Consider the following 14,677-nt stretch of genomic DNA (forward strand, 5'->3'; position numbering starts at 1 on the left):
GTTTCTTTTTTAAAGGACTATCAAAACTGATGATAAAGAGAAAAGTTTATTTCATTAATTTAAATTGTCTACTCATGGGTTTCAATTCAAATTTGATATGTATTTAAAATACCAATAACTAAATAATTATTCTTAATGTACGTTTATAGTATAATTGTTTTCTAAGACATTCTAGGAAGTTAGATTTTAATGAAAACATTTCAATAAAGTTAAGTCATTCCAGAATTTATTTAAAGCAATTCTTTGTACATTAAACATTTCTCTATTTTATAACTTTACATTTTACTATATATTACAAAATAATTTCAATAAATTTCTTTGTTTTTCATTATTTTTCAAGAGCCTAAATGTAAAATAAAGTGTTAGTTATAATGTTTCAGTGATTTAAAATGATAACTTTTCTTTTCATACAGATAAAGACACAATAAATAAAATTAGAGATTTACGAATGAAAGCTGAAGATTATGAAGTAGTGAAGGTGATTGGTAGAGGTGCGTTTGGAGAAGTTCAATTGGTAGGTTATTTTTTTTTAATATGATTCAAAATAGAAACTTTTTAAAATTAAAAAATGCACTTGTTAACACAAAAGTTTATTATTTTGTATTTTCAATTTTAAAGGTAAGGCATAAATCCACCAGGAAGGTATATGCTATGAAGCTTCTCAGCAAATTTGAAATGATTAAGAGATCCGATTCTGCTTTTTTCTGGGAAGAAAGGGACATCATGGCTTTTGCTAATAGCCCTTGGGTTGTTCAGGTATGATATTACTACTCTTTCATTTTTGCTATACTAGTTTGTTAATTAAACATATCTGAGAAGCTTAGTTTCTTTTTCAGAACAGTAATAGAGAATTTATTGGCAATTACAGAATTGTCTAATATACTATTATCTTTAAAATCATAACATTTAGTTTTATTGAATCAGCTCCATGAGAAAAGTAAGGTTAAGGCAAAACAGAATTTAAATATTAGAAATTTTAAATAATCTGCTTTAATTTGGAGGAAGTCATATTATTATACTCTAAATATACTTGCTTAATATTGAAATTGAAATTATTTCCCCCAAATATAAGGTCTTATATTATTTATTTACCTATTCATCTATTTGTCACTCATTTTGTGGAGAGGAAGGAATGGAAAAAATGAGAGGTAAAGTGAGTTCTGCGAGGCCTCCAAATAATATTATATTCGCTTTAGGCTTTCCATGGGAAAAAGAGCCTATAGTTGTGAGTCCTGGTCTTCACCCAGGGCCTGTCTATGAGACTGTGGCGAGGTTATTTACATCTCTGGGCATCGATTTCCTTCCTTAAAAATGTGCAAGTTGGCTTAAATTGGTTATTTTATTGGTATGTGGAGATACTGCAGGTGAAATCATACGGAGAAGCAGGAATTTGGGGTTGGTTATAATTCTAGATTTTCTATTTCTGCCTAAACTATAGCTCTGTAATATGTATATTAGAATTCACATATATATATATATATATATATATATATATATATATATATATATTAGAATCCTATTGTAAGATTTTGTATGGTAGAAGTAAAGTCTTCTGGTTTAAAAAAAATGAGACTATTGGGCTAGACCATTTCTAATTCCTAACGTGCTTTGGAATCTATCAATCATCTATTTACAGTATATAATGAAGTATATCCTAACTAAACATCCTAGTAATTGTGAAAAGAAGCGTATGGAAAATGTTTAAGGTTAACATAAGGAGGCTTTTATACTTGACTGTCCTTTTTTTTTTTTTTATCAGCTGTGTATAGCATGGTTTTCTGGGCTCAGTATTATATGACATTTTGAGCCAGGTAATTTGTTTATTGTTGAGGCCTATTCTGTGCATTATAGGATTTTTATCAGCATCCTTGGCCTCTACCCAGAGAATGCCAGTAGCACTCCCACACACCGGTTTTAACAACCCAAGATCTATTCAGACATTATTGTCTCCTTGGGTTGGGAATTACCAATACAGAAAAAATATCTGCTGTTCTGTAGAGTTAAGACACAAGACATAATTGTTACTTTTAGGGTTTAAATTTACAATTTATGTGCTTGGAACTTCGGTTTTCTTGATACATTGTTTATAAACCGCCACTAGTATCAACAATGTTTCTATAATTATGGTGCCCAGTTTATATCTGGGGTAGCATGAAATGCCACTTAGTTTCTTATCTTCCCCATATATTTATTTATTTATTTATTTATTTATTTATTTATTTATTTATTTATTTTAATCCTCATCCAGGATATTTTTCCATTGATTTTTAGAGAGAGTGGAAGAGAGAGGGAAAGACAGAGAGAAATATTGATGTGAGAGAAATACATTGATTGGTTGCCTCTTGCACTAACCTTGACCAGGGCCTGGGCTGGGGAGGAGACTGAAACCCAGGTACATTTCCTTGACTGGACTTGAACCCAGGGCCCTTCGGTCTGAAGGCTGATACTCTATCCACTGAGCCAAACTGGCTGGGGCTCCAATATATGTATTTTAATGAAAAGAACTAAATCTGGGGCCCATCCAGTGTGGCCCAGTGGTTTACCATCGATCTATATATGCACCAGGAGGTTGCCTGGTCAAGGCACATGCCCAGTTGTGGGGTCAATCCCCAGCAGGCGGCAGCTGATTAATTGAAGTTTCTCTTTCTCTCCCTCTCCTTTCTTCTCTCTCTAAAAGTCAGTAAAAACATTTAAAAATAACTAAATCTGAAACTGAAACAGATTTTTTATATAAGTGTCTAGGTAAATTAGGTATATTTTCTCTTGGGCTTATTCATGTTAGTTGGATTCTAATCTTATGTTTACCTAAAATGTTCTTTTGTAAATATGCTCTTTTTTTCTACAATCCTGGTTACATAATAAATGCATTTATGCCTAGCTTTCTTGTCAATTTCATATCAATGGAATTTTATCTTCTTGCTTTGAGTCTAGCTACTGCCTCTTACTGTTTCTTTGTTAGTTATTACTTGTCCTCCTTTTGACTACTATCATTTACTGAGCACCTGCTGTATTAAGTGCTTTTTATATTCACTAATTTTTAAAACAATTCTGAAAGGCAGTTAACCCCTATTAGGTATAGTCCTAGTTTATAGATTAATTTATGCTTTATTTATTAGATATTTATTAAGCACTCACTGATTGCTAGACATCCAGATGCTGACTGAGCAGTATAAAAGTAAAACAAGATACAATCACTTACATTCTTCTTGAAGGATTATAGTGACAGAGACTCAGGGAGGTTAAGTAAATTGCCCAGTCACACAGCTAATAAGGGACAGCTGAGACTTTTTGAGAATTGTGATTTTGTATAAATCAAACATTAAACCTTACTACAGCACAATTTAAATTATAGCCAAACTATTTTTTTTGCTTAGGAGACTTGTATGAAACTATTATAATTTTTAATTCTCAGTATAAAATATTCAGTTAGTGTGTGTGTATATATATTTCCCTGGCCGGGTTGCTCATTGGTTGGAACATTGTCCAAGGTTGTTGCAGGTTTCATCCCCAGTCAAGGCACATACAAGAATCTACCAGTGATTGCATGAATGAGTGAATGAGTAGAACAACAAATCAGTCTGTCTCTCTCTCTCTCTCTCTCCCCCCCTTCCTCCTTCCCTACCTCTTTCCCTCATTTCTTTTCTCTCTTAAATCAATCAATAAAATTTTTAACCGAAGAAATATAGATAAAAAGTCTCCACCTAAATCCTCAGAAATAATCACTGTTAACAGTTCCTTTACATATGCAAGGGTCTTTGTGGTGTTTATGTTTGTGTTCATTTCTGTTTTTAAAGATTACTACAACTCCTGCCATTTGACTATTTTAATTAAATATTTTTGCAAATTTTTAAATGAAACAATTTTGCTTAATCTTAATTAATTGTTTTTTTATTTGTATAGCTTTTTTATGCATTCCAAGATGATCGTTATCTCTACATGGTGATGGAATACATGCCTGGTGGAGATCTTGTAAACTTAATGAGCAACTATGATGTGCCTGAAAAATGGGCACGATTCTATACTGCAGAAGTAGTTCTTGCATTGGATGCAATCCATTCCATGGGTTTTATTCATAGGTAAAGATAAAAATGCTTTAAATTTTCTCATTTGTTGAAGAGAGAAGCTGAAAATACATAAATTTTATTCAATTAACATTTCCCACCTATTTTTTGTCTGTAGACATGAGTGGTATTCCAGAACTTAAAACTTTGAAATTTATAGTTTTAACATTTCAGTTTAATGTTTATATAAGTGTACTTTTTGCTAACCCCTTAATCTGATTATATAGTTTTTATTTGTTGTTCTGAACAGTAAAAATTGTAAGCTGGTTTTCTGAAGTTTGTGCCAGAGTGTTAAACAATTTTTGTTTTTAATAAAATATTAATTTTCTTTTGATACGTTTTTATGTACAAATTTTTAAAATACAGATTAATTTACTTTTAATTAGTGAATATATCATATTTGTTAGAATAATAATTTTATTTGTTCTGCAAACACCATTTGAATTCATTGTGTAATTGCTATGCTAAGTTCCAAGGATACAAAATGAAAGTGACATGGATCCTGTCCTGAAATTATTTATGTGCTTATGTTGAGACATGTGTTTCAATTACTTTTTATGTCTAAGTGGTACATTTTTATGGTTATTCTCTCAAATGATTTGATCCTACTCCCACTCCCTCTGGAAGAATCAGACTCTACATACTTGCCTTCTTCTGAGGCATTACCATATAATGAAGTTTAATTTCTACATGTGGATAGAGAACATATACAGGTCAAAAGTGCCATATCTACATTGAATGAGGAGAAGTAGCCTAAAATAACTGCCTCATGTAATTTTTATCAGTATCTGATCTATTTCAGAAATGCTCTTTTTATTTCCCCCCCTCAGAGATGTGAAGCCTGATAACATGCTGCTGGATAAATCTGGACATTTGAAGTTAGCTGATTTTGGTACTTGTATGAAGATGAATAAGGTTAAATAATTATATTTTAATTTTGTTTTTGCTAATTTAAGACAGATGCTTTTTAGAAGATGTTATAAAAATTTACTAACCATAGCTGAACTTCTACAGAACTGATGTGACCTATCTCATTTGTTGAAATAGATGCTACAATTGCAATGTTGTATTAGTAACTTTTGATTTATTTTTTTACTCTCTATTTAGGGTAAGTGTAGATTGCCGGATTTACTAAATCCTTTATAATAACTATCTAGTAAACTACTGGTAACTAGAAATGGAAATAGTCCCTAAATACTAATGCCAGTGTTAAAATTATAGTTTCATAAATATTAGTTTTCAATAATGTGTATATTTTTAGCATTTTACTTAGTCTTTCAATATTTTACTTAGCCTCCTATTAACATTTTTGGGAGTCACTGTTTATGTAATAACATGTATAGCTGAAGTAGCAGACATGCTGCTTTATTTTCAGTTGAAACAGTTTATATTCTTTGAAACGTATCACAGAACAATATCCATAAAGTTGTATTTATTATTTTAAATGGAAGATTATTGGTTAGAAGGAAACACTACATGAGAACTTTTGTGTGAACATTTAATTATAATTCTATTGCATTAATACCAGCTAAAATAAGTAACAGTTATGTATAGTTATTTGACAATTAAAATGCATATTAAATTTTCACTATGCTTAACACTATTATGCCCTTTTCCCATGCTTTCCCATTTTATAATTGTACACTCGATTCTTATGTTTTCCTTAGTTTCAAGCATTGTTAAATTAAACAATTATTTTATTTTTTTAAATCTTTATTGTTGAAAGTATTACATAAGTTCCCCTTTTCCCCCCATTAACCTCTTCCAGAGCTCTCCTATCCTTGAACAGCTATCCTAGTAAAAAATTAGCATTTATATATTATTATTATCAAATGATTCATCTTATTGGCCCCTCATTCTGTTTGCATTTGTTTATATACTTGCTCTCTGTGGTTAAGTTGGGATTATTATATTGGCATAACTGGGGGAAGAATAAATGTTGGCAGTATGTCTTGTATTATTACAAAATAAAAATCAGTTATGTATAACACATATGAATATACTGTGTACATAATAAGTATATATGATTAAGGTATTTGTTAATTTTTGTTAAATTTGCATTAGATTTTGATATGATATTTTATAGCCCAATGATTTTGAGTTCTACAGATTATATGTTATTTTAAATAACTGAGACTTTATATTCTAATCAAAATTTGACCTGCAATTCATTTTAGGAAGGTATGGTACGATGTGACACGGCAGTTGGAACACCTGATTATATTTCCCCTGAAGTATTAAAATCTCAAGGTGGTGATGGTTATTATGGACGAGAATGTGACTGGTGGTCAGTTGGAGTATTTTTGTATGAAATGCTTGTAGGTAAGTAAAGGAGAATTTTGTGTACCTCTGATAGAGTTGTTTATTCCAATATTTACCACTTAGTTTTTTGCTTATTACATTAAGCCATGTTGATTTTGTTTATAGGAAACAAAGTGATCCAAACCTTTGTGTGTGTATTTTTAAAAACTATTTAGAAAATGAAAGCAACTTTATGTATTTCTTTTTACATATAAAGTGTATGTTTTGTATGTTTTTAGTTTATGTATATCTAGTAAATCTTTAGACAGGTAGCAGTGAGTCTTCCTTTGAAACTGATTTTTTAAAATGTGTCTTATTGTGCTTTTGTTTTCCTTATCAATTTTTCAGGTGATACACCTTTTTATGCAGATTCTCTGGTTGGAACTTACAGTAAGATTATGAACCATAAAAATTCACTTACCTTCCCTGATGATAATGACATATCAAAAGAAGCAAAAAATCTTATTTGTGCCTTTCTTACTGATAGGTAAATAATTTTAACATTGAGTTTACTTCTTATTTTGCTGCTCAATTTTAAAAGTCTGTATCTGAGTACCTATGTTTGATGTTTTGGAATAAAAATGCTATCATTTCCAAAATAATTCATAACAGTGAAACCTAATATAGCTTTATGATTTTCTGGATGCCTTTTCTGGGTCTCAACACTCTTTCTTTACCTAAAAAACGGAAATACAATTCTATTCTAATGGCTAGACCAGATGATTCTTTGTTTTTCATTGTTGAATTTTTAACTTGGTTAAGTATAAAAATGATGGTAATTTTATTGAGTCTGAGATTTTTTTTAAACATGTTAACATCTCTGAAATAAAGTACATCTTTATGTAAATATAAGTGTTGTAAATATAGGTGTTGTGCTATGTGTTAGGTGCTTGGGGTATAGAAATGAACGAGACACACAGCCGCTGTTCTCCACTACCTCATAGTCCTTTGGGGGAAATAGACAAGCAAATGAGACACTAATTGTACAGAGAGAGGGGTACTCTGAATTAAAACGTGTGTGCCATAGAATCATGGCGAGGTTCTGTAGTTCAGTCTGAGAGTCATTGAAAACTTCTTTAAAAAGTATCACATATCTAAAACAATTTGCCTTTTAACTCCTGAAAAAATTGGAATTCAGGGTATTCTTATTGTTTATACTCTACTGGAGAACAAAAGTTGCTGAGTTCTTCTTTTAAAATCAGTTAAAGGCATATCTTTAAACATTATGTGTTCAATGAAGAGACCAGAATCATTAACTTGTCTCAATAAAGCTCTCAAAGTCACAGTAATGTCAAGAATTATTATTTGTTTTGATTGGTCAGAAATAATTACTAATAATAGATTTAAAATGGAAATTTAAAATGCCTTTCTGAATTTTTGTTAGCTTCTAAGTGTGAAATAAAGTTGTTGGTTGCAAAAAAATGTATAACTACCACTGTTTTAAAAAGCTATCAAAAAAATTTACTGCTTTATTTATTCTTATGAAGCAGGGTGAAATCATGTAGTATCAACAAATATATGTTGTTTTCTTTAAAAAAAATTTTTAGTATTCTCAGCATTCAACTTTTTTATTTAAGCTGAAAATTATGCTGACAGTCAGTATACTTTAGGGTGACTTAGACCTATACTGGTATTTATCCTGGGTAAATTTGGCATTATGCCCACAAATAAATCTAGACAAATGATAATAATATCTTAAATTATTAATAACTTTTCTCCTTCTTTATTCAGAGAGGTGAGATTAGGGCGAAATGGTGTCGAAGAAATCAAACGACATCTCTTCTTCAAAAATGATCAGTGGGCTTGGGAAACACTTCGAGACAGTAAGTTAATTTTTCTTGCATATCACAATGAATACTTGAAAGTAATGGTAGTCTGTTCAAACTGCCTTGCTAATATATTGCATATAGCTAATGAAAATCTAAAGTACACAGTTGCAATATGGGTATTGTCCTAACTTAAAGAGAGAATATTTAATAATATTGGGAAAATTGTACTGCTACTTCTTTTACATTACATTCAAGATAACAAAATGAAATAATATATACATGTAATGGAGTTGGGCTCAGCAGTCACAATTTGATTTTGAACTTGGTTGAATTGCTCTTTGTTTTAGACATTAATATCTCATTGTGGGAGAGTCAAAAAATAAAAGTTAATTAAATTAAAATATATTTCTTATGAAAATACCAGGTATTCTCTTATTTTTACTTAAACCTAACATAAAATACAAGGTTCTATTATTAATATGTTAGTAGAATATTAATTTGTGTAAGTATATAGGAAATTATATATACTTGATTCCAGTAGGCTTGAAGCTTGCAATTCACAAATAAAAATATGTAGTATTCAAGGATTTCATTTTCAATCATTTAGGATATTTCCCTATTTTTAAAAAAGTTAAAACTATATGTTAATTCACAGAAAACCTAACTCAACATAGTTCAATCAAAATTATAATGGCGCCAAAGTTCCCATCATCTTCGTGGGTTTGGGAGGCCAAGAATTTATCTTTCCACTGTTTAAGTCTCAGGAACTTTCTTCCCTTTTATTTGTCAAAGAAATGATATTGTATACCAGCCCCGCATTCCTCCCATAGTAATAGCAAGGAACAGTAATAATGGAAATGAACTCAACTGTGTGATTTTAGGAACAGTTACAAATTAGGTATTTGTCTTAAGGACTGCCTGTCTAGTTGAGATTTTCAGGGGAGAAAATTCTTACCAAGTTTGAAGAAATAAATTGTGTATATTTGCCAAAATTTTTGAGGTATTCTAGTTATCATATATTTTAAAAGAAATAGTTATATTGTGTTTGAGTACTGTGTATGTATTGCACTATGCTATAAAATTGAGTGAGAAAAGGAGAATAAATTCTTGTGGAAATCAAGAAATTATACCGCTAGACAGAATGACATTGAATGACCCGCTATCTGGACAAGCTACAGTAGCAGCTTGACCATGAGAGAACTTATTAGTACTTATACACTGGGAAGTAAGGAACTTCCTCTCCTCACAAGTAAATGTGACATGGTTGTTGCCTTCATGTTGCATGAGAAACTTGCAAGACAGGGAGATGAGTATCTAGTGAGGTGAAGAATGTTTGCATTGAAAAGCTCTATGTTTTTATTCAAATTATGTTTAGTAATGTTTTAAAAGGCTGAAAACATACAAATGTGTTTATAAAACTTAAGGAAATTTAAAAGGGGACTGGAGAAATACAAAGTGTATTTTGTATTGCTTTAAATTCCTTTCCAAAGTGAAACAATGCATTAATAACTGGAATAACCGCACAATAAATGACTCTAAAAAGTAAGGAAGACATTATTTCCTTTTGTGTACAGAAAAGCTGATCATTAATTAGGAGGGGAAGGTGATCTAATCAACAAATATTGAACATCTATGTGCTGAGCACTATTTTATTTCAGGCACTAGGAAAACAGTGTTATCAACAAACGTTATTTACCTTGTATAGCTCATTCTAGTGGAATTGGGGGGTCCAAATCAATGGCATTTTATAATATTGTTGTACATCTTTAACATAACTGTTTATAGTTATGAAAACGGGTAAAGTGAATTACTTCATTGACTTAAATCAAAAGAATTTTATATTTAAAGAATTTCTGTAATTATATAATTCTGTTAGTATTATCGTTTCTGTATTTTTTAAAGCTCTATAATGTTATCTATGGCTTTGCTATCATATACTTAAACATACTTGCAAACATTTTAATAGTTTTTCCTAATCCTAATAACTCCTATTTTGTAGTTATTTAAAATAAAAATAAAGAAAAATTAGTCTATAGACTTTAATTGTTCTCTTCTTCTCTTTCTTTTTTCCTACCCCTTTCACTTCCCACCTCTAAAATACCAAAAATACTTTTATTCTGAACTTACCTTTCTGACCTCCTAAGTTTTTAAAAGTTATATAACAGTTTTAATTGTTTTCAGTTCTCTAATTTTTGTTGGCAAAATTGCTTAACTTATGCAAATAATAGTTCTTTTAATAGTTTTACTTAGATATAAGTTACAATAAATCTTTACCATCTGTTCCTCGGTTGTGTGGGAGCAGGGTTTTGGCAGATTTCTATGAGCTTTCTGATCTTATTCACTCTTAATTTATAGGTAAAAAGTATTAAGTTTATAAAGTTACTTTTTCTAATAATTTGAGTTAGAAATAAAGAAATGACAGGTGTGGCCGAAACTGGTTTGGCTCAGTGGATAGAGCGTTGGCCTGCAGACTGAAAGGTCCAGTGTTCGATTCCGGTCAAGGGCATGTACCTTGGTTGCAGGTGCATCCCCAGTGGGGGGTGTGCAGGAGGCAGCTGATCTATGTTTCTAGCTCTCTATCCCTCTCTCTTCCTCTCTGTAAAAAATCAATAATATATATAGAAAGAAATGACAGGTGTGGGGTTAAAGACAGAAAGCAGAAAATTTGAAAAGACCTATTATAAATAACTAGGCTATAGGTCGGTCACACTAGTGAATGACAATGCCAGGATTAATATCTAAGTCTGTTTGACTCCAAAGCCTTTGATTTTCTGGAATACCATGTACCACTTAAAAATTTTCACTATTTAGTATTATACAGATTAGAAATGTAGGGAATCAACAACTAGTTGGCAGTTAAATTTTGCTAATTTTATTTTTATTTTTAGCTGTAGCACCAGTTGTACCTGATTTAAGTAGTGATATTGATACAAGTAACTTTGATGACTTGGAAGAAGATAAAGGAGATGAGGAAACATTCCCTATACCTAAAGCTTTTGTTGGCAATCAACTACCTTTTGTAGGATTTACATATTATAGCAATCGTAGGTAAGTATGATTTTAGGGATGGGTACTAATTTGTGTTGCTATAATTTCTTAGGGTATCTAAAAACTATTGAAGAACTTTAAAGTAGATTTATTGGTATATAAAGAGATAAAATATATCATTTTTAGCAATGCATGATTTTTCTAGTATTTCATATTTAATTTCTTTCAGACTCATCCATGTTCAAGATATTGTTTTACAGAAATTCTTTTTTGAATTATATATTATATATCTTCAAGTTACAGCAATTACTAGGTTAAAAGCTTCTTTTAATACTAATATTATGGTTAATATTGTTATCCAAAAATTTCTGGTTTTATAATACATTTTAGAACAACATACAGTTTTCTAGCATTATCATCACTATATTGATGTTACCAAAGGCCTATAATTTTTAGTTCTTTGAGAATTGTGATTCCTTCTAAAAACCACCAAATGAATTCATAATATCTTACAACATGTAAGACCCTATGACTTTAGGCTAGTGACTTTGACCTTTTATGCCTCCATTTTCTCAAAAATAGGGATGATTATGATAATATTGATAACACCAGTCTCATAGGGTTGTTTTAAAGGTTAAGTAAACCAAACCAATATAATAAGCAATACACTTAGAACAATGCTTTACATGGAATAAGCAGTCAGTATTTGTTATTAACTAGAGGCCCGGTGCTCGAGATTCGTGTACTCGGTGGTTCCCTCAGCCTGGGAGCCCTCAGAGGATGTTCAACTGACGGCTTAGGCCTGCTCTCTGCTTAGTGCTCCTGCCACTGCTGCTGCATTCGCCAGCCGTGAGCCTGGCTTCTGGGCTTCTGCCTGAGCAGCACTCCCCCTGTGCGAGCACACTGACCACCAGTGCTGCTCAGTGCTGCATTGAGCGTCTGCCCTCTGGTGGTCAGTGCGCATCATAGCGACAGGTGGTTCTGCCATTCGGTCTGTTTGCATATTACCCTTTTATTATATAGGATAGTATGAGCTAAGGTTAGCTTTCGTTTTTAAAAATGGACTTGAAATATAAGTTAAACATTTAACATCATTTCACTTTGCTGAGCATTTATTTATTCATTCATTCAACAGACATGTTTGACAACTTACTCTTTGTCAGGTATGTACTAAGCATCAAGGTACAGGGAGAGGATGAGTAAGATATAGTACCTTCTCTTGATATGCTAACATCCTAGCAAGAATATGGATAGGATTGTATAGTATAGGTTGTAAGTGCTACACAGTAGAAATCTGAACTAAGTGCTGTACCAATAAACAATGAACTATATGGCAACATTTACTAGGTGTGTTAAATCTATTTATTAAATTTATGTTTAAAAATAAATTTTTTACTTAAATGATACTCCATTAGAGTGGTATTAGGTATTTTTTATTCCTTGGAGTAATTATTAAATTTGAGGATATTACAAGCTAAACTTATTTTTAAAGTGAAGTGTCTTGTCTTTTAGTCAACTTTTTTTTATAAGTGCTAATTCAGGTCAAGTTTAGGAAACAAGAAGGCAATTTAATCCTGGCTTATGAAATTATTTATAATAACCCAAATGTTAAACAGTATTGATTACTTGTTGCATCACCAACCAGGTAAGTAGTACTTGAGTTTTGGCCCTTAGAAAAGTTCCAGGTTTTAATTCTTTTTCCCTCCTAACCCTTCATGAGTATAATACTACAGCTCTTTTATACTGAAATAAGTACTCAGAGAAGCTTTAAAGTACTTTATGCTGAAGTATCCTTTCAATTTTTATTTTTTTGTAGTTTTATAAATTATTTTCTGTCTTGGTTTCTGAAACACCTGAGATGTTGATGTCAACATCACCATGTTTTTTGGATATTCTTACATAACAGTTAATTACTTTATTTAGGCTTATCTATACAATGCTAATTTTGAATTAGATAAACATTGTACAGTGTTGTGATACACTTGATTATGTTCTCTGGTTTTTCCTTATACTCATTTTTCCTTTGGGATAGTTACATATTCCAAACTATCTTCTGAGGTTCTGAAAAGTAGAAATTGAACTCTGGTCTTAAGTACCATTACCTTATTGAGTAGCATAGCATTTTTTGGTAATTATGTATTATGTGAATGACCAGGGAATGGTTGTTTATTGATTAGCCTTACTGTAATATATAATATGTAAACATAATTTTGAATTACTGGCATAAAATAGAAAACTTCTGAAAATGTTGCTTCTGAAACCTAAACATACTTTTAATTATTAAGGACAGATTTTTCTTGCTAAAGTATATCTGAATTTAAAATGATTTAAAAATATCCTTAAACTTTTTAGCTACATCTCTAATCATCTACCATCTCTTTAACAAAAGTTACCTAAATGACCAGATTCTATATAAAAGCAACAATATAATATGCAAAAGAAACTTGAAAAAGAAAATAAGGCAAGAAGTAATAGAATAAATGGATGTATACTGGTGTGTTTTTACATTTCCAGTGCTGCATTCAAAGAAACATTATTAATTTTGAAGAAAGCTAAATATCAATTTCAACTTATACATAATACAAAATTTACCATATTAAATTTAATAGTATATTAAATTTAGAAGACATCTTAGAGTTCAATGAGTGTTATCTCCTATCTAATTCAGATTTTATTGGCATTGCTATATACTTCCATTTACAGAATGCAGAATCTCACACTGAATTTCTGAATTACTTAATAGTCAGTGGAATTAAATTGTACTACATCTAGAATTTGTCCTTTTTTTCAGGGGACTTTTTCCTTACGCATCTACTGCATAGTCCCAGTTGTCACCTGATTATTTGAGTCTCTAGTTGATCGGAATTATTTTCAAGGAAAACATAGGAAATGACATTTTCCTGCTGTTTTAGACCACTATTAATATATATTTTTTTAAAATATTAACCCAAGGATATATTTTTATTGCTTTTAGTGACTTTACTGAAGGGGGGGTGGAGAGAAACATCGATGTGAGAGAGGAATATTGATCAGTTGTCTCCAGTATGTGTCCCTATCGGGGACTGAGCCAGCAGCCTAGGTATGTGCCTTGATCAGGAATCAAATTTGCAACCTTTTGGTGTGCAAGATGACACCCCAATCACCTGAACCACCTGGATAGGGCTGTTAAATATGTTTAAAAGTAGTTAAAGGACATTTGATTACCTTCTATTTTTTACTATTAGTATCTAGCACATTAATACTGCCCCATAAGAGCTGTACAGTATACTGTAGCTATTTGATATCTTTTAGAGAAAGCTCTCCTGATTAATCAAGGCGGTGGCTATAGTGGTGATGATAGAAGTATTAATAATAGTATTTGCAGCATGGCAAAGGTAGTAGCAGGGGAAGTGGCATCAGCAGCATTAATATTTTACCTGTATTCGGTTTTTAAAAAGCAGAGCAAAACCCAGGTGGCATGGCTCAGTGGTTGAGCGTCAACCTATGAACCAGGAGGTCACTGTTCAATTCCGGTCAGAGCACATGCCCGGGTTGCAAACTCGAACCTTAGTGTGGGAT

At 31.4% G+C, this 14,677-nt stretch overlaps 1 protein-coding gene across 2 annotated transcripts in view; it reads left to right on the top strand.

Annotated features, from left to right (window-relative positions):
• Window positions 1-14,677, top strand: part of ROCK1 (Rho associated coiled-coil containing protein kinase 1) — a 101,451-nt gene that overhangs the window by 34,210 nt on the left and 52,564 nt on the right. For both annotated transcript variants that reach the window (XM_084888080.1, XM_084888081.1), the window contains exons 3-10: window positions 414-514; window positions 619-756; window positions 3,901-4,076; window positions 4,892-4,976; window positions 6,239-6,383; window positions 6,711-6,849; window positions 8,094-8,185; window positions 11,020-11,179. In XM_084888080.1, the coding sequence (XP_084744206.1) occupies window positions 414-514; window positions 619-756; window positions 3,901-4,076; window positions 4,892-4,976; window positions 6,239-6,383; window positions 6,711-6,849; window positions 8,094-8,185; window positions 11,020-11,179 (1,036 nt within the window). The remainder of the gene's footprint in view (window positions 1-413; window positions 515-618; window positions 757-3,900; window positions 4,077-4,891; window positions 4,977-6,238; window positions 6,384-6,710; window positions 6,850-8,093; window positions 8,186-11,019; window positions 11,180-14,677) is intronic.

This window comes from Pipistrellus hanaki (assembly GCF_964339955.1).
Source record: "Pipistrellus hanaki genome assembly, chromosome: 6".
NCBI lineage: Eukaryota > Metazoa > Chordata > Mammalia > Chiroptera > Vespertilionidae > Pipistrellus > Pipistrellus hanaki.